The 18222-nt window shown below is 41.8% G+C and overlaps 1 protein-coding gene across 1 annotated transcript in view; it reads right to left on the reverse strand.

The window, feature by feature from the left end:
* The window catches only part of ARHGEF12 (Rho guanine nucleotide exchange factor 12), a 54338-nt gene extending 39581 nt beyond the window's left edge, over positions 1–14757 (reverse strand). The window contains exons 1-4 of the mRNA XM_015813737.1: positions 14626–14757; positions 13865–14044; positions 13119–13745; positions 11555–11832 (exon numbers count right to left, since the gene is read on the reverse strand). Coding sequence (XP_015669223.1) covers positions 11555–11832; positions 13119–13745; positions 13865–14044; positions 14626–14757 — 1217 coding nt within the window. The remainder of the gene's footprint in view (positions 1–11554; positions 11833–13118; positions 13746–13864; positions 14045–14625) is intronic.
* Between the last annotated feature and the right edge of the window lie 3465 nt (positions 14758–18222).

Genomic DNA, 18222 nt, shown 5'->3' on the forward strand with positions numbered 1-18222 from the left:
TAGAAAGCCATCCATTTCATGTTACGCAGTTCTATGGAATTTTAAAAATATTTTATATGATAAAGAGGTACCTACACAGCAAGTAATGGTCGAGAAGCTAAAAAAATAAAAAGACTGCCCCTTTTTTCAAGCAAACTGCTATCATATTCCACAGAGTACAACTCCACGCTTTCAGAAAATTGTTTTACCTACACAATGGTTAGTGCCAATTCCTCAAACTTTCCAACCCAAAGAAAAGATGTCATTTAGATCCTGGAAGACAATATAAAAAACATCTAATATTCGCTACAAAGGTTAGTATCCACCAGCAAGCTTGCACATTTAAGCCACATTAAAAGCTCAGTCCTTTCCCCTGATGCAAAGTTAGCCATGCATAGCAGGGAAAAGGCAGAGGCCTTGGGCACACAGAACAATTGAACAGAACACACTAAACAGAGGCACAAGGCTACAGTGGCTGCTTCAGCTTACCATATGTCTCGGATCTACTCTCCTCTGAGCTATACTTTGTCTTCCTGGAGGAGCTATCTGCACGAAAGCAGGAGAAAAGGAGAAAGAGATATAGGAAATATGGAGACCAACATGGAAAAACTTCATTAAAAATTAAAATGATTTCTATAATTGGGTTAATTCATGCAAAACACACACAAGATATGAGCATAGAGATGATAATATCTGAAATCAGAATGTGAAATAATAGTAGTTGACTGTATAGATAACATCAAATGTAAAGTTCCAGAAAAAAAAGAAGGCATCATAATCAAGCTCCCTCCTTTCTATAGCAAAGAGTAATTGGAAAAGATGTGTTATAAATATAAAAATATAATGCACAGCCTTTTATGCAAAGCCCTACATTTGCCAATGGTACCCAGAAAATAATCATTATTTGAAGTATCCCAACCACAATGGGAAAGGGAGAAAGTCTTGGTTAGTTTGAAAATATTTTCTTCCCCATCCTTGAAATAACTAGGGATGATGTGTTGCTTCATGGATATCCCTTCTTAGGAGATATACAGTCAAAGGATCCTGAATATGTCTAATCACAATGCTATAGGGTCACATAAACATACGAAAATATAAATATATTTCTTTAGCTACCGTATTCTTATTTCAATTCTTTTTAATGTCCATTTGTACTAATTTGGCAAAAATTTGGAAATATCAGCTACTTTTATATTAAAAGCCCAACTCTTAAAGAGATCACACTTCATTCACCCTCACAGTCAAACTCTAAGGAAATATTCATTTTATATTACAGATGGGGAAATGCTACATTATGTTATACAGGGATTAGCCAATTCTCCAAAATTCAAGCCTAAGAGCTACCTCTGAGTTCTCATTTAGCAAAGAATCAGCAAAGAGAAGGTATAAACATTTCATCCCAATATAGTATGTTTTTTTTCTCTGTAGTTATACATCTTCCTGTATCACACACTATGGTCTTCAAAGTTATTCTCATCTGTGGTAAATTCTTGGAGAATAACAGACAGAATAGCTAAATTGCACAAATGAAAAGCAACACACCATGTGGGGCCAAGAGGCTCACCCGCAAGCCAGTCACACAGTTAGGAGCATACAGCAGTCAGTCTGGGTTAGTAGGTTGGGGTGGGTGGAACCTTCACATGCAGACTAATTTCCAAGACAGCATTAGACTCTGAATGCAATACAGATGGTCTACAGGTATAGGGAAACAAAAGAAACAAAATGAATGTGTCCAGTTAAAAGTTGATAGAAATATAAAATAATTGAGCGCAATTTCACTCAAAAGAAAACACTCCTCAGCTCCAGAGCTGAGGAATGTTAAGCATTTGCTCCATAGACAAGCAAACTATCAGACAGTACAATCCATCTAGCCCAGTTATCTATAGAGCAAGATCAAGTACTGAAGAGAAAATGGAATACAAGACCCACCCAAAGAAATTCCCAAAGACAGGTAAACTGAACAACATTGTACTTTTTAAATGGCTGCAGTATAATCAAGAAAAAGCCTGCAAAATAAATACAGGTTTGTGCAATTCCTCATTTACATTGGCTAATTGCTAATAATATGGCTTATTCATTAAGAAAATAAGCAATGATCTGCTGGATCAGATCTCTGGCTCGTCTATTCCAGCAGCTTATTCTCAATAGTTTCCCAGCAGATGGCCTTGAGAGGCAATAACACTACCATATCAATGCTACTATTATCGACCCCTATTAATTCAAAGGAAATATATATACAGATGAGTATAATCACAGGCAAATGAGTACAATTTAATGCAGTTCACAACTGTCAGATAGGCTTCATACATTTGTTTACTGAAGCTTTATACTCAAACAAAGCTGGATTTCTAATGATTAAAAAAGTCACAATGGGCTCTATTCGTAAGTGCAGAAAGTACTATAGGATACTACATTCACAACTAAAATAAACAGAAACAAAAGAACTGTCACCAGAGTCTCTAACTGAATCAAAGTAAGAACACAGGGGAAAACTAAAATATCTCTCTTATATAATCTGCCCATAAGGCTTCAAAAATCCCTCTCCTTTAGTGTGTAGTTTTCTACCTTGGCCTTACTTTCTAGGTAGACTTAAAACAAACAAAAGTCCCATCTACTATGCAACTTCAGAAGTATACAACTCAAAAACACAAGAATAAGGATACTGTGCAACCCCACTGACAAAAATGTTATGCAATTAAAGTGGAAAATAAAAAACTACAGAAACCCTGTTACTGCCCTTGAATATAATATTGGCAAAAGAGGTTAGGCAACTTTTTAATTCCAAAGCTGGAGAACAGGAAGATCCCGGTGTTCTTTGGAGTGTGAAGATGATTCTACCTGTTGGGTCAAAATCATGGGCACTAATGCAGCGCTCGACTTTCTGCTTCTTGTCTGCTGGAGACTCTCTGCTCAGGATGCTGCCATGCCTGAAGCCAAACAGAAAGGGGGGAAAAAATCATTTTTTTTACTGCATTACACAAACTGAGCTAATTTTAAGAAATCTGTTAATATGTGCCTATTTTCCTTATTATTTCTATTCGGGGAAATAATCAGCCCAATCATGGAAGGAATCCATGATTCATTTCCTATGTCTCAGATAATTCAATCTGGTTAATGGGGTGCAGTTAGATATATCCAAAACCTTCCATATTAGCTTACTGGAAGATGGGAAAAGACCAGAACTTTCTTAGTAGATACAGAAAGGTTTTCAAACCCTTAGAAACTTACCTTGTAGGTTTTTTGAGGGGAAACCTGAAAAGTAAAATAACAAATAAAAATAGTTAGTATCATATAAATTGTTTCCAGATTACAAGAAAACAATATCAACCTCCATGTAATAGATTTAAGGATAATCACTTCTATTTTGAACTGTTGTTTGGGTTCCCACAAAAAAAACTAAAGAAAAATGGAAGACTTTAACCCCATGATCTGCTCATCCCTAAGATAAGATAACGTGTTGTTAACATTTCCAAAGAAAGTCCATCACGAAGACAATGTATTTATAAGATAAGGAAAGAGGGTGTACTTTTCTGATTATGAAGATAGATGACTTTATTAAGTAATACTATTTTCATGACCTTAGGGATTTTACTCTACATAGTAATTTAAGGTCATATATCAAGTCAGTAAGGAAGTGTCAAACAACTACAAAACAATTTATTCCTAAATTCAACATAATAGTTTTTAACAAATATTCATTGTACCCTAAGATATTTAAAGCACCTGCTAGAAAAGTATTTAAGAATCTGAATTATACAGAAGAGAGCAGGATTGCACACAAAAACAATTGAGTAACTCATTTCACTCTACACAAAACTCAACTGAAAATTGGCTATAAACTTGTAGCATTATAATACAATTAAGCAACTTTGTTTCAAAGCTTTAACAACTTTATTAATAAAACCAGCATTAGTTTTTATAGCATTTTTTTCAATTCTGTTACTAAAACTTGGAGCAAAATTGTTTCTAGATATAGAGGTAAACACTCAGAAATGCATTATTGGGAATTCCATACTTATTCTTTCTTTGCCTTCATCTTTCTACATGAGAATCCAGCTTCCAAGCAAGGCTGCGTATGTCAAGAGGACAAATTTTACAAAGGGCTTCTGGGATAGAGTCTCAGAACCTTATGGGCCGTAAGCCAGATTCCCTAATCCCATTTTTCCCTCTCTCTTCATCCATCCTGAAGGGGAGGGAGGAGCAAATAGAGTAATGATAGCAAAACAGAGGGAGATAGTTACATGGAAACCACAAATAATCTGATATATTGCTGTTATGCACTGCCACTCCTTAGAGACTGGGACCTTTGAAATTTAGTCTCTCCTCTCCTTTTCACTGTGAAATGTTATCATTTAGTATGCATAAAAGATCAAGATAACTAATTTAGAGAAATGTCCTGTCTTTATTAAAATCCTGCTCTCTTCTATGTAATTAAATAAAACCAACATTAACTTTAACATGCCATCACACAGACAAAACATATATACAAGGGGAATATTTTTCCTCATATAAATTAGATATTTCATAGAACATGAATATATGCCAAATACATGGTTTTATACCAAAGTTACCATGGAGGTAAAACTTTTCTTCCAACCTGATACCACACTAAGAATTATTAAGGCAGCATCTAAAAATATAGGCAGTTCCATGCAGGGTGTTGTTTATGTAAAATTAGGGTGTTCAGGTTCAATAAATTCAATATTTCCAGATATCAAGGAAATCCATTAGGTATCAGTCCAAGGGCTTTAATAACAATTGGTGTAACAACAGATTTCTTTTTCCATTCATGTTTAGGTTCAACTGCAAGCCCGGTATTTCATAATTTTTTTCCAATTGTTTTGCCTCAACACTAGCATCATCTGGTATAGCAACAAAGATGAACCATACTTTCTTCTTTTCAATAACTGTTATATCAATTGTTTGTTTATGTTGTTTATGTTTATTGTATTTATATCCCGCCCTTCTCCTTACGGACTCAGGGCGGCTAACAGCCAGATAAAACAATTACAAAAGTACAAAATACTATAATTAAAACCCAATTAAAAAGATATAATATTAGGCCTATGTTAATTTAAAATTATATTAAAACCCAACTAAAAATTTCCCCTAGGCCAGTCCTGCTTGCTGAAATAGCCATGTCTTAAGGGCGCGGCGGAAGGAAGGAAGATCAGGGATCACCCTGATCTCTGGGGGTAGTTCGTTCCACAGGGTGGGAGCTCCCACAGAGAAGGCCCTCCCCCTTGGGGTCGCCAGCCGGCACTGTCTGGCTGACGGCACCCTGNATTTATTCAAAGGAAACTCTCTATAAAAGAATTTCTATTGCACTGAATTATGGGGTGATGATTTTTACAAAAAGTAAAAAAGGTTTTTCATACTGCACTAAATTAGAAAATCACAATTTCTATTGTATTGCTTATAACAATGAACTAAAGAAGCAGAGATAATTGGGACTATCAAAACAGGAAATCAAATTATCTTGAGATGACCACATCAGATGATAATTATGAATCATCCCAAAGTACAAGTACATTATTTATCTTTTCTTCAGGGAGGGTTAATACTGGAGACATTATTGTATAATGTCTGAAAGTGGTTTCAAAACTCGCACAACATATTCCACTAATTTTTCAACCCATTTCACACATTAGATCTTAGCAAATTATAAAAACAGTATGGTTTTCAAACATGTACCACACTATCATACATAGATTTATATGCCATATCAAATCATATATAGAATGCCATATCAAATGCAAGTTGGGCTTCTTTGAAACCAATCCTTAAGTAATGGATTAATGTCTATATTAGAAAAAATTATGCAACAGATGAAGTTTTTTTGTTTTGTTTTGAAACTTTGAGCCACTCTTGACTCCCAAAGAGTGCTTAAATATATAAGCAGTGCTCAGTTAATGACTGCAATTGGGCTTGTAATTCTGGTCTTAAGATGTTACAGTTATTAAGTGGGTCACCATGTGACTTGATTTTAGAACCATTTTTGCGACAGAGAATTTAAGGAAATCATATGGCTGTTAAGTGAACTACGTGGTTGTTAAGCAAATTCATTTTCCCGAATGGGTATTTTTGGCCAGGAGATGCTGCAATTAGTCATAAATGTGAGTTAGTTGTCAAGCACACAAAATGCAATCATGTGATTGGGGAGGCAGTTGCAACTTTAAGGATGGATTGTAATTTTTGTTTTAGTCTGTTATAACTTTAAACAGTAGTTAAGTGATTGGTCACTAAGCAAGGACTAGTTGTACTGTTATCTTGGTGGTATTTTCAGGAGTGGTTTGCCTTCTTCCCAGGGCTGACAGAGTGAGACTGACCAAATTCACAAAGCTGGTTTCAGGACTAAAACTCACTGCTTCCCAGTTTCTAGCCTTGTACCTTTAATCACTACCCTGAAGTGGTTCTCAGCTGAAGTATAAATATAGTGAAACTGTAAGAATTTAGTTACTAAAGTTTCAGCTACAGTCTAGCCATTCAGTCCTCGTTCAAGCCAGCTCTTTAGCACTGTTCCATGACACTGGTCCTTGGATTTTTCCAAAAGCTGATGTCAGGATATTTCACAGAGAAAGAACTGCATTTACAAAATCAGCAGGAAAGGAGGGCTTCCCCAGCAGCTATACTCAATGTAGCCATTGTGCTGCCCTGTAAGGGGGAGCCAGAGTGTTGTCAAAGGCTTAGTTTGCTGGCGAACTTGTGCTCACTTAGGAAAAAGGATTTTTAAAAACAAAACAAAAATGCCAAACATTTCTCCTATCAAATCCTGTTCTTCCCAAAGGTATTCATTTTTACTATTGATAACTCATTCTACAAACAGGATAGCAAACTAGTTTAGTTATAACAAACCTACAAAACAGAACTGGCTTCCATTTTCCTGGTTATTCTTAATTTGCAAATAATTACTTGTAAGCACATGGCATTGAAGAGTTCCATTTTACATATTTCTAGACACTAAGATGGGGCTGCATTGGGCAAAATCTGAAATTCTGAGCCAATACAATAAAGTTGAGAAAAATCCCTCTTCTACTAACAGAGAATACATTTGATAAACTGAGTCTATGAAGTATTTTATTATTTATACATAAAATTTGTAAATTTGCCCATCTCATTGAAGACGACTATGGGTGGCACAAAGAACTACTCTGGGGAGCAAACAACATTTTAATAATAACTTTAAACAAATCAAATAATTGTACAAGTTTGGCTCTGTAATTATGGCTTAGAGAAACTGGGAGACAAAGTAAAGAATATAAATATATCAATTACATTTAATAATTTGCAACTCAAGTATGCTTAATGTAAGGTCTACCTAGAATCTTTGTTTCAAAATAACAAAACTATATAAACTTCCATGCAGAGATAATCTAAATAATCAAAGGAAGGCTTTATAACTCAATGACTGAAAACCTACATCTGATGCAGGAGATTCAAAATTCTGAGCATCTTTGAAGGGACTGGGAAAGAACCATGTCTAAAAATAGGCAACACTGAGCTAGGTGGATCAAGAGTTGGTTTTCATATAAACCACCTGTTTATTTTACCTACCACAGTCATAACTATAGTAAGCCCAATAAGCTTACAGCAATTTTAATTGGTGCATCTATTAGCTGCATCTCACATGCTTTGCATCATTAAACAGCTATTAAGATCTTTTACTTCAAATCTATGCAAGAGACATTTAAAATAATTTTAGACTGTACTTGAAGGAGTTGAACAATTAGATTTCTCTGGTACCCAAAATATTTTCATCTATGTAACATGGTACTGAAAATTAAATTCCAACGAATATGACTCAAATTTCATGGAATAAATTTCTGAAATTCCTACTTTCTATTTGTACTATACCTCCTGCTGTGTATAAGCACAGAAGGCTGTCCTACATTGCAAGGAATAAGAGTACATTTGCTAAAAGACATGAAATACACATTGGCATACAGAGAACATGATATAATTCTCACAACATATTTCATCAGTCAAATATAGAGACATATAGAAATAAGAACTGGCCCTCCATAGCTTAAAAAGTATTACTGAGAAATGGAATCCAAAACTCTGTTAAAAGCAAAAGATACACCTCACAATTACTGACTCTTTTCTCCATAGTATAATTTTATAAATTATTCTTGTAAGGCAGAGAATCTTTATGGCTTGACTAGAAGGCTGAACATGTACATTAATGAAGTTCAAAATTCTATTGATTATTTCATTCATTATCAATTTATTTGCTATGATCAGTTGTATTGCAGGATCTACCTAGGGAGGAAAGATCTGCTAAGAATTTCTAGATAGTCAACCGTTTTGTGATATAGAAACAGGATGATTTAATTAAAGCATTTGTTAATAGATTTTCACTGAACGTAATGAATTTATTACTTGCATGCTTTGCTAAACTTAATTTTAAAATTGAGCATTTTTTTTAAAAAAAGGATAGTTTTTTAAAATATAAATTTTACCAGAATATAGATTGATTTTTCTTGTTTTAAAGTCTACATATTTTATTGCATAGCATATAGTGTTCCGTTGAATAACCTATAAATAAAACAAAAAGAGGATTTTGAAGACAGAGGGTAAGAGAAGCAAGACAATCCTGCTACTCTAATGCCTGAATAAGACCATAAGGTGTAGGGCAGGGGTAGACAACCTTGGCTCTTTTATGACTCGTGGACTTCAACTCCCAGAATTCCTGAGCCAGCCATGCTGAGGGGAAAGGAAGAGGCTTCCAAGCTGAGCCATGCTGGGTCAGGAATTCTGGGAGTTGAAGTCCACGAATCATAAAAGAGCCAAGGTTGCCTACCTCTGGTGTAGGACATAAAGAGCGTATTATTTCATTTGAATAATACCCACGTTCTTGCTCCTTTCAAGTCAGATCATTGGTCTGTTTAAATCAATCTTTCCGCACTGACTGACACTTCTCTAAAATTCGACACAGGCACCTTATCTAGTTGAAGATACTGGAACTGACATTTAAAAAGCATATGATCTCTCACTCAGCTCTAATTTATTTGAGCTCTAAAGCTAAAAGAGACAATCTTATGCAATACAAAGTCTTTGCTGTTTGTAATTGAAAGAAAACTGAAGAATTATAATGCCTTATCAGTGAACAATTACACAAGATGGCCTAAAGACAAGAGTAACTAGAATGGTGTTTTTCTAGGAAAGAATATGCTTCCTCTGTTTCCTCTCAAAAAATTACTTCAAATAAAATTAGTTCATGGCATCCTTCTACTCAGTGTATCTAATTCACTTCGATGCTTTAACAGGCAAAGATAAAAGTGAAGTCTCTTTTAAGTCAGGTTGATTGCTGGTAACTTAATGGAAACATTCAGGTAATTTTCTTGGCAACAGTACAGATGTGGTTTGCTGCTGTCTACTTACAGGAAGTTTTTTCAATTTCCCTGCCTAGCCTTGAATGTATTCGCTGGTGGTCTCCTATCCACATACTACCTGGTCCAATACTTCTGAGCTAAGGTGAGTTAGGTGCTGCCACCTGCTGAGACATGCATTAATTGTGATAATTGCAAATGGATACAGATACTCCCCATGCTGTCACAAAGCATCACAGAGCCTTGCATCAGCAGTATTATGACATATATTGACAATAGAATCTTTCAAATTAGTTGTTCAAATTCTGGATCAGTAATATTATTAAGTATATAAATTGACAATGTAATACAAGTTTACAATCTGACAACCTAATTCACAGATTGTTTTTTTAAAGCAACAATAATGTAACCCAGCCAGTAATCATATTTCAAAGTGGTTTACTGCAAAACTCCATTGGTCCAATTTTGAAATTGTCAAATTAAAATAAATAACAGTAACATTTGTTTTTCAAAAAACCCCATATTCCCTGATTCATTTCTATTAAATTAGCCACTTTGATTACTAAATACAGTGTTTCCCTCTTACAATGTTGTTACAGACAAATATTCAATACCATTATAATCATTTACTAACACTGAACAATAACTACTATAGAAACATTAACCAGCCTTGCGTATGGGTAAATCACAAAAGCTGGCGAGTTCTTACAAAGCAGGATAAAGGTTTGCATTCAGCTCAGAATCTCTGATCAAGAGAATAATATTACTGCCTGCTTCCTCCATGCAAGACATCTTTCTTGGCTGTCAAAAGCTTTGTTCTCAAACTGAGGCTAGGCAGCAAAATATGCTTTTACAAAATAGAAACCATCTCTCAGAAAAGCAAGTGCACAATTATAACCTAGCTGCACAGAATACATATAACTACCGTTATACACATTGCTAGCCATATACTCTCAAGATAAGCTATTGCCCAGCCTTTTTTTTTTTACTGCATCTTATATAAGGAAACAAAGATTTGGAGATTACCTGGTTTTTTAAAATTTATCCAGGAAAAGTCATTCCACTCAAAGCTAAATCTTAAAAAAAACAAACACATGCTATCTATGTGGTTTTGAGATGCTTTAAGATCACTGAAAAGGCTTTTAATCAGCTGGGAGATAGGAAAAAGGAGGTGGAGTTTCATCAGCTTTCCCTCCCAGCATTTACTGTACTGTGATGTTAGCAGAACAGCAAAACAGACTAGAGTTATTTATAATGCTCTTCTAAAATATTCCTATCAGAAGGAATTAATATGCTTTATATCGAGCATTCATTTATCCTGAATGGTCAACTAAATTAAAAACCAAAATAAAGAAGCTTCAGCACAAAGTAAACATGAAAACAACTGATATCAAAGCCATGAAATGATATCAAACAACTTATCTCAAATTGTCTCCAAAGTACAACAGCCATCACCCCAAAAAGCAGAAGTAGAAGACACTAGATCAGGGAATACTGAATCAGAGTTTTTTGCTTTACAGTATTTTTACGTGTTCTCTTTTTAGAGAAAAGGGGCGTTGTCTTACCTGAACGCCTTTTCTCAGCATGGAGATGGAGAATCCACGAATGGGTTAACTCTGTCTTCCTGCCCATTAGACTAAGTCAGTCAAACTTGCCACGCCCCTCCTGGACCAGTACACTCCCAGTCTCGATGAGGGCGAAAGCTATTGACGACAGTCCGACGTGTTGGCTCCCAGACCCCTAACACTGGACCTGACAGACCCTAAGGGGCAGGAGTGGATTCTCCATCTCCATGCTAAGAAAAGGTGTTCAGGTAAGACAATGCCCCTTCTCCAGCATAGGAGATGGAGAATCCACGAATGGGACATACCAAAGCCACCTGTCCCTATGGGAGGGAAACAGTCAGGGCCAGTGTCCCATCCTGCGGCACCACTTGTTGGAGCACTCTGCGTCCGAAAGAGGCTTACGCAGAGGCAAACCTGTCCAGTTTATAATGCCTCACAAATGGTGAAGATGAAGACCATGTCGCTGCCTTACAAATGTCCTCGATGGATGCCTGTGTGGCCCATGCTGCCGAGGTCGCAGCACTGTGCGTTGAATGCGCAGTAACATGACTTGGAACTGACAGGGAATGCGACAGATACGCCCCCGCAATGCAACCCCTGATCCACCTGCCTATGGTAGAGGCAGACACTTTCTGTCCTATAGAAGAATGGTGAAAGGAAACAAAGAGGGCTTCTGACTTGCGAAAGGCCGCCGTCCGCTTGATGTAATAGCGCAACACCCTGCGGACGTCCAGTGCATGCCACTGACGTTCCAAGTCATGAGACGGATTAGGGCAAAAATCTGCCAGTACAATTTCCTGATCCCTATGAAACAGGGTGTTGACCTTGGGAATAAAGGTAGGATCCAAATGAAGGACCACCCGGTCCCGATGAAAAACGCATAGGTCATCCCTGATAGAAAGCGCTGCCAGCCCAGAGATTCGCCTGGGTGATGTAATGGCTACCAGGAAGGCGACCTTGAGAGACAAGGACAGTAGAGCACAGGTTCTGATAGGCTCAAAAGGCAGCATGGTGAGGGCCTGTAGGACCCGTGGCAATTCCCAAGAGGGATACCTATGAACCACAGGCGGCTTTGTGTTGGTGGCGCCCTTGATAAAGGAGCGTATCATAGGATGTTGAGCCAACGGCGCCAAGTTGTTACAGGTAAGTAGAGTGGATAGAGCCGCCACCTGTCTATGGATGGTATTAGGCGCCAAGTCCTTATCGAGACCTTCCAGTAAATAGTCCAAGATCCTTGGAATAGTCATATCCGAGATAGCCAGGTGGTGTCTTTCGCACCAATGGCAGAAATTCCTCCCTGTGGAGTCATAGATGCGATTCGTCGCCAGCCGTCAGGAGGCCTGAATCATGGAAATTACACCTGACAAATAGGATTCCCAAGACAGGATCCAGCGTTCAAGTGCCAGGCGGTTAACTGGAGCCACTGGGGTTCAGGATGTTCAGAACTCCCTGGCTGAGTTTGATGCGACCTGGGGGAATCCTCCATGGTGCAGATCTGGAGAGATTCACGAGGCCAGTGCGGAGCCACGAATATCACCTCCGCCTGCTTTTGCAGTATCTTGCGGATAGCTGCTGGGATCACAGGAAGAGGGGGAAATGTGTAAAGCAGGCCCTGTGGCCATGGACTCTGAAGAGCATCTGCTCTCTCCGCTCCCAGAGACGGGAACTGGGAAAAGAATCTCGGGAGCTGAGAGTTCGCTTGAGAAGCGAACAAATCCAGGACCGGTCGGCCGAACCTCTCCGATATCTCTGTGAAGAGGTCTGGGTGCAGGCACCATTCAGAATGATCCATGGTTGACCTGCTTAAAAAGTCCGCCTGTCGATTTGCCTCCCCCGAGATGTGCTTTGCCCTGAGGGAAGAAAGGTTGGTCTCTGCCCAGGAGCCCAACAACTGGGCCTCGGCCATAAGGGACTTGGAATGGGTACCCCCTTGCCGGTTCACATGGGCCTTTGCCGCCACATTGTCCGTGAGGACCAGCACATGTTGCCTCGCAACCCTGTTGCGGAAGTGGCGGAGAGCCAGGTGTATGGCTCTGAGCTCCAACCAACTGATGTTGTGCCTCAGATCTAACCAGAACCACCGGCCCTGAACCAACTGTGACTGAAGGTGCGCTCCCCAGCCAAACAGACTGGTGTCTGTCGTAAGGATGAGCCGAACGGGTTCCTTGAAGAATGACCCTCTGGCTACCGCTGGGGAGGACCACCACCGAAGGGACCGTAGGGTCTGAGCAGAAACCTTTACCCTTTGGTTGGAGGAGCTGGTGCCTAATCTTTGAAATGGGAGCAAGAACCATTGGAGGTTCCTGGAGTGCAGTCTGGCCCAAGGCACTATTGCGATGCAGGATATCATCTTTCCCAGCAACTGGGAAAGCACGGCCAGTGTCACCACATGCTCCCTGCGGACTTTGCGGACCAGGGCTCGGATGCTGTCCTTACATTCCCGAGACAGGTAGACCTGGCAATGGTCTGTGTCTATGACCACCCCTAGGTGTAGGAGGCGGGTCAAGGGAACTGTCTGGCTCTTTTGAAAGTTCACCGAGAACCTATGATCTTGGAGGGTCTTGATCGATAACGCCAGATCCAACTGGGCGGCCGGAAAGGAGGGCGACTGGATGAGAATGTCGTCCAGATAGCACTGAATGCGTACTGGCACCAGTCTCAACTGTGCGCCAAGCACCGCCAGGATCTTGGTAAACACTCTTGGAGCCGATGAGAGGCTGAACGGCAGGGCTCTGTACTGGTAATGGTGGCTCATATAACAGAACCTGAGGAACTGACGATGATCAGGGAGGATGGGGATATGGACGTCAGGAACTCTCCCTTCCTTACGCTGGCCAAGATGGACTGGAACGTTTGCATCTTGAATTTCCTGTATGCAATGTGGGAGTTCAGACCTTTCAGGTTGAGTATCGCCCTCCATCCTCCTGAGGCCTTGGGAACCACAAAGAGGATGGAATAAAATCCTCTTCCCAGTTGACCAGCCGGAACTGGTTCTATGGCTCTTATCCCCAAGAGATATCGAATGGCCTCGTGCATGAGTTCCTTCTTGATTGGATTTTTCAATTGCGGGCAAGAAATGAAGCGCCCTGGCGGGTTGGACACAAATTCCAGGGACAGGCCGTATCGGATGGTTCGGAGGACCCAGGAGTCTGTGGTGGTGACTTCCCACTGGTGGACGAAAAAAGCTTCTGAAGGACCTTCTGAAGGGGCGACCCCCCCATGCCCCGAAAGGGCTGCTTGCCCTGGTAATGCTGTCTGGGCCTGGCGCCCAATCTCTCAGATGGACGGTACTGTCTGGCCGTGAAGGGACGGGAGGGCTGCACAGAACCTGGGCCTGCCCCTGACCGAAAGGATTGCCTGCGGGCATACGGATTGGAACATCTGTCCGCCCGTCTGCTGAGGTGAGCCATCACCTTCCGCTTATCCTTATTCTTGATTAGATAAGTTGCCAGGGCCTCTCCAAACAGTTGACCACCCTGGTAAGGGGCCGCAGCCAAACGCTACTTGGATTTGGCGTCAGTTTGCCAATGCTTGAGCCACAAGAGCTGTCGTGTGGTGACACTGGAGGCTATGGCTCTGGAAGAAAACCTGGCTGTGTGTAGAGACACATCAGATATATACTCCGAGGCTGCAACCAATTTTCTCAGGTCTTGGTGCGTGCAGACGTCCTCTGGAGGGATTCTGACCTGGAGCTGGTGGAGCCAGAGGAGAGAGGTCCTAGCAAAGAAAGAACAAGTAGCCGCTCTTACCACCCACGCTGCCGCCTGATGTGTCCTGCGGAACGTCAATTCCGATCTCTTATCCTCAGCCTTCAACGTCTCGGCCATATCCCCCGACACCGCAGATAAGGACAAAAGTGAGGTCAAGGGTTCATCCACCATTAGCACCTCAAGAGTGTCAGCCAAGGCTGGTGTTGCGCTAAGCAGTTTTCTGTCCGTTCCCCCTAGGGATGGGAAGGCGCCAGGTGAGACCCATTGTTTCCGAATGGCGTTCAAGAATAGAGGGGGACAGGGCACATGGTGCTGAGTCACAACAGGCTCAGAAAAAAATGGATTTGGATCCGAACTGGTTGAAGGGTCTGGCTGAGGAATTTGATCAGGATCTATGTTCGCAGTGATGCTGGCCTTGCGGAGCAGTGGCACGAAAAGGGCCGGGTTGAAGAGACCCCCAAATGGAGGGGGTTCTGAAGAGGGCTACTCCTCCTCCGACCATAGTGTGTCTGTTTGGTCATACTCAGCAGAAGATGCCCTGCTGTGAGAGGATTGGGCTGGCGAGGGAGAGCCATGGTACTTGGGTGCTCCCAACTGGGGAAGATATGATGGAGGTATGGAGGCAACCGACTTGGGCCTGGACTTATGGTAAGATCTGGAGGCGAAAGCCTGGTCAACTGCCTGAGAGATTAGTGCCTGAAGGTGCGCAGTGGAAAACGCTCCTTGAGGCTCTGTTGCCCTGAGCCCAGCTGCTGTGGGAGTGAAGGTGGCCTCTGGTGCTGCCTGAGGGGTCTGAGGTACCGAGGTTGCCTGATGGACGTTTGGTTCCTCGCTATGAGGAAAAAATTGTTCCTGATCATCCCCCAAGGGAGGAAGGTGGCTAGGGATCCCCTCCGGGGACCAGACCCCGAGTGGAAGCGGGGAGCCCCAGGGGGAGGTCAAAGACCGAGGTCTCTGCCTGCTCCATGTCCATCATGGCTTGCCTCTGCGCTTTGGAGAATTCTTTTTCCAGCGCCTGGTGCCTTCTGCTAGTCTGTTTTTCCGTTAGTATGGAAGGTTTCCTTCCCGACATGGTTTTAGCCTTGGCTTTGATCTTGCTGGCCGCCTCCTGTTTGGAGGACCTATGCCTCTTTTGGCTGGTAGATGTAGAGGAGGTGCCTTGAGGAGGCTGGGGCACCGTGTTGTCAGCCATAACAAGGTGAGATATCTCAGTGTTGTGCTGAGAGGGATCTCAAGCAGTTGGGAGCCAAGTACTAGATATGGTTGTGGTCCACCTGGTGTATCAGACAAGTATTGCTGGAGCTGGTGAATTCAAGGCCGACTTGTAGGAGTCTGGCCCACCAGCCGTGCTCCTGTGGCTACCTGACCGATTAGTTGCCCCATTAGTGGCCCAGTCGTGCCTACAGCCGCAGCAAAATCACATATGTGATGACAGCCAGCTTGCTCGTAATGTGTCAGATCTACGGTGGCGGCAAAATCACAGCCGTGATGACAGCCAGCAGACGCGTAGCCCACTGAATGGTGGCCAGGTCAGTGAAATGAGGCACCAGTTGAGGCCTGAAGGCCTATTGGAAGCTTCGTGTGGCCTGTCTTGGCAATCAACAATTGTTGTTGGCCTTCAGGCCCCTAGTCCGATGGGATTTGCCTCCCCTATTCACTCTCAGCGGCCTGTCCTATGGGCTCGAACCACCACCCCCTTGTCCTCCTTCTGGGAGGAAATGGCTCCTGGCTGTTAAGGCCGTCCAAAATGGCGGCCGCGGTTGCCGCGGCCTCCGCTAGACCGGGGCCGGGAAAAATGGGACGGAACAAACTGTTTGTGTTGTTGTCCACCGATTGCCAACTGAGAAGGGGAAAGTTGAGAGCCCTCAAGCTAAAAAACCTATCGACGGCAGCGGCTCGCGACACAGTGGCCAAGATGGCGGCCGCGACGGTCAGGCCGCAAAAGAAGTCAAGCGGAGGCCTCCGCAACGACTGAGGGGTGTTTGGGGAAATCCCCAGGCCGTAACGAGAAGGAAAAGCTGTGACCCCTCAGAATAAAGTCGATCGGCGGCAGCAGCTCGCCACACAGTGACCAAGATGGCGGAAGCAACGATCAGGCCGCGAAAGAAGTCAGGCAGAGGTCTCTGCAATGACTGAGGGGTGTTTGGGGAAATCCCAAGGCTGTAACGAGGCCGTTCGGAGCAGCGCTGATCCCAGCGCTGACAAGATGGTAAAAAGAACGATCGGCCTCGGTAGACAGAAAGCGGAAGTCTCCGCTATAATCACTAGAGCTTTGGGGAAATCCCAAGCCTCCAGCAAGGCAATCTGGAACAGCGCTGATCCCAACACTGTTGAGAAGGCCGTGGAGATCAAAAATAAAAAGGGAGAATTCACAAATGGGATACATTCAGTACAACCTGTTGCTAAGCTGGGAGCCAAATTTGTCACATCCGTCTGGGCTGCAGACTAAGTCGAGACCGGGAGTATCCTGGTCCAGGAGGGGCGTGGCAAGTTTGACTGACTTAGTCTAATGGGCAGGAAGACAGAGTTAACCCATTCATGGATTCTCCATCTTCTATGCTGGAGAAATCAAGCATTCTGTTATCTAATTTTGTTTAGATGCAATGGAATAGATCTATGATAATTGACTATGCAGTGGTTCTAATAGCTTCAGATGTGGCTACTTCTCCATTTGCTGGCACAAGATGGATGCAGTGCCACTTCATCAAAATTGAAAGTACAGTATTACTTTACAAACACATGAGTAAACACATTAACAAATTTCAAATTAGAGGTTTTATCCCTCACAACCTTGGTTTTTAATTTTCTTGATGCATGAACAAAATGATGTGTAGGAAAGAGAATCTATAATTGTGTCTCCAGTAACTGGCTGTCATTACAAAAATGTACAATTATTTCACCACTAAAGGTTTTATTCTATTTTAAAAGGGTTCCTAATTATCTTGCTATATGGCTCATTTACTAAGATGCCAATTAATGCTCCTAGCTCACCTCTTTTCACTGTTCGTGCTTTACCTGGTTATATAACTCTAGGCTCCCAATGCTGCTTTTCTCCAATTTCTCTCATTTAACCCTGTGAAATATTTTTACATGGCTTCCTAGTTCACAACATTTTATTTGTTTGCCTACTCCTGCTTTCATCCTGTCTGCCAGGTCTTTCAGAAATTAACGCCTGCCAACTATAAGCCACATTAGGGATAATATTCAGAAATCAGGGCCTTCCTCTCACAAGAGGGAATGAATAAAGGTTAAGAGATCAGTTCAAAGAGGAGTTAGCAACTTAACCAACGTGGGGAAGACAGAGAGCAGTGGAGGGACTTGTTTTCTTTTTCTGCCCCAATAAACCTAATTAGGATTGTGAGCAGTGCTGGCAGGAGAGAAATTTCTTTACGCTAAACTGTCTGTTTGTGTTTGATTAATGTAAATCTTCTCAAGACTCTAACCATGCTCTGGGCAATATGATGGCTGTAGTTCTGTTAGCCATCATCTATGCAACTGAAGAAAGTAAAACACAGAACAGAAAGGGGACCCTCTCAAGACTCTCCCTTAATCTAGTCTGGTGACACAGTTTCAACAATGGGCTTTGAATGCTGCTTGAGTGAATGTCACTTTGTCACAATACTAGACATTTCTATC

This window comes from Protobothrops mucrosquamatus, unplaced genomic scaffold (genome assembly GCF_001527695.2).
Source record: "Protobothrops mucrosquamatus isolate PMUCROS unplaced genomic scaffold, P.Mucros_1.0 scaffold186, whole genome shotgun sequence".
Lineage (NCBI taxonomy): Eukaryota > Metazoa > Chordata > Lepidosauria > Squamata > Viperidae > Protobothrops > Protobothrops mucrosquamatus.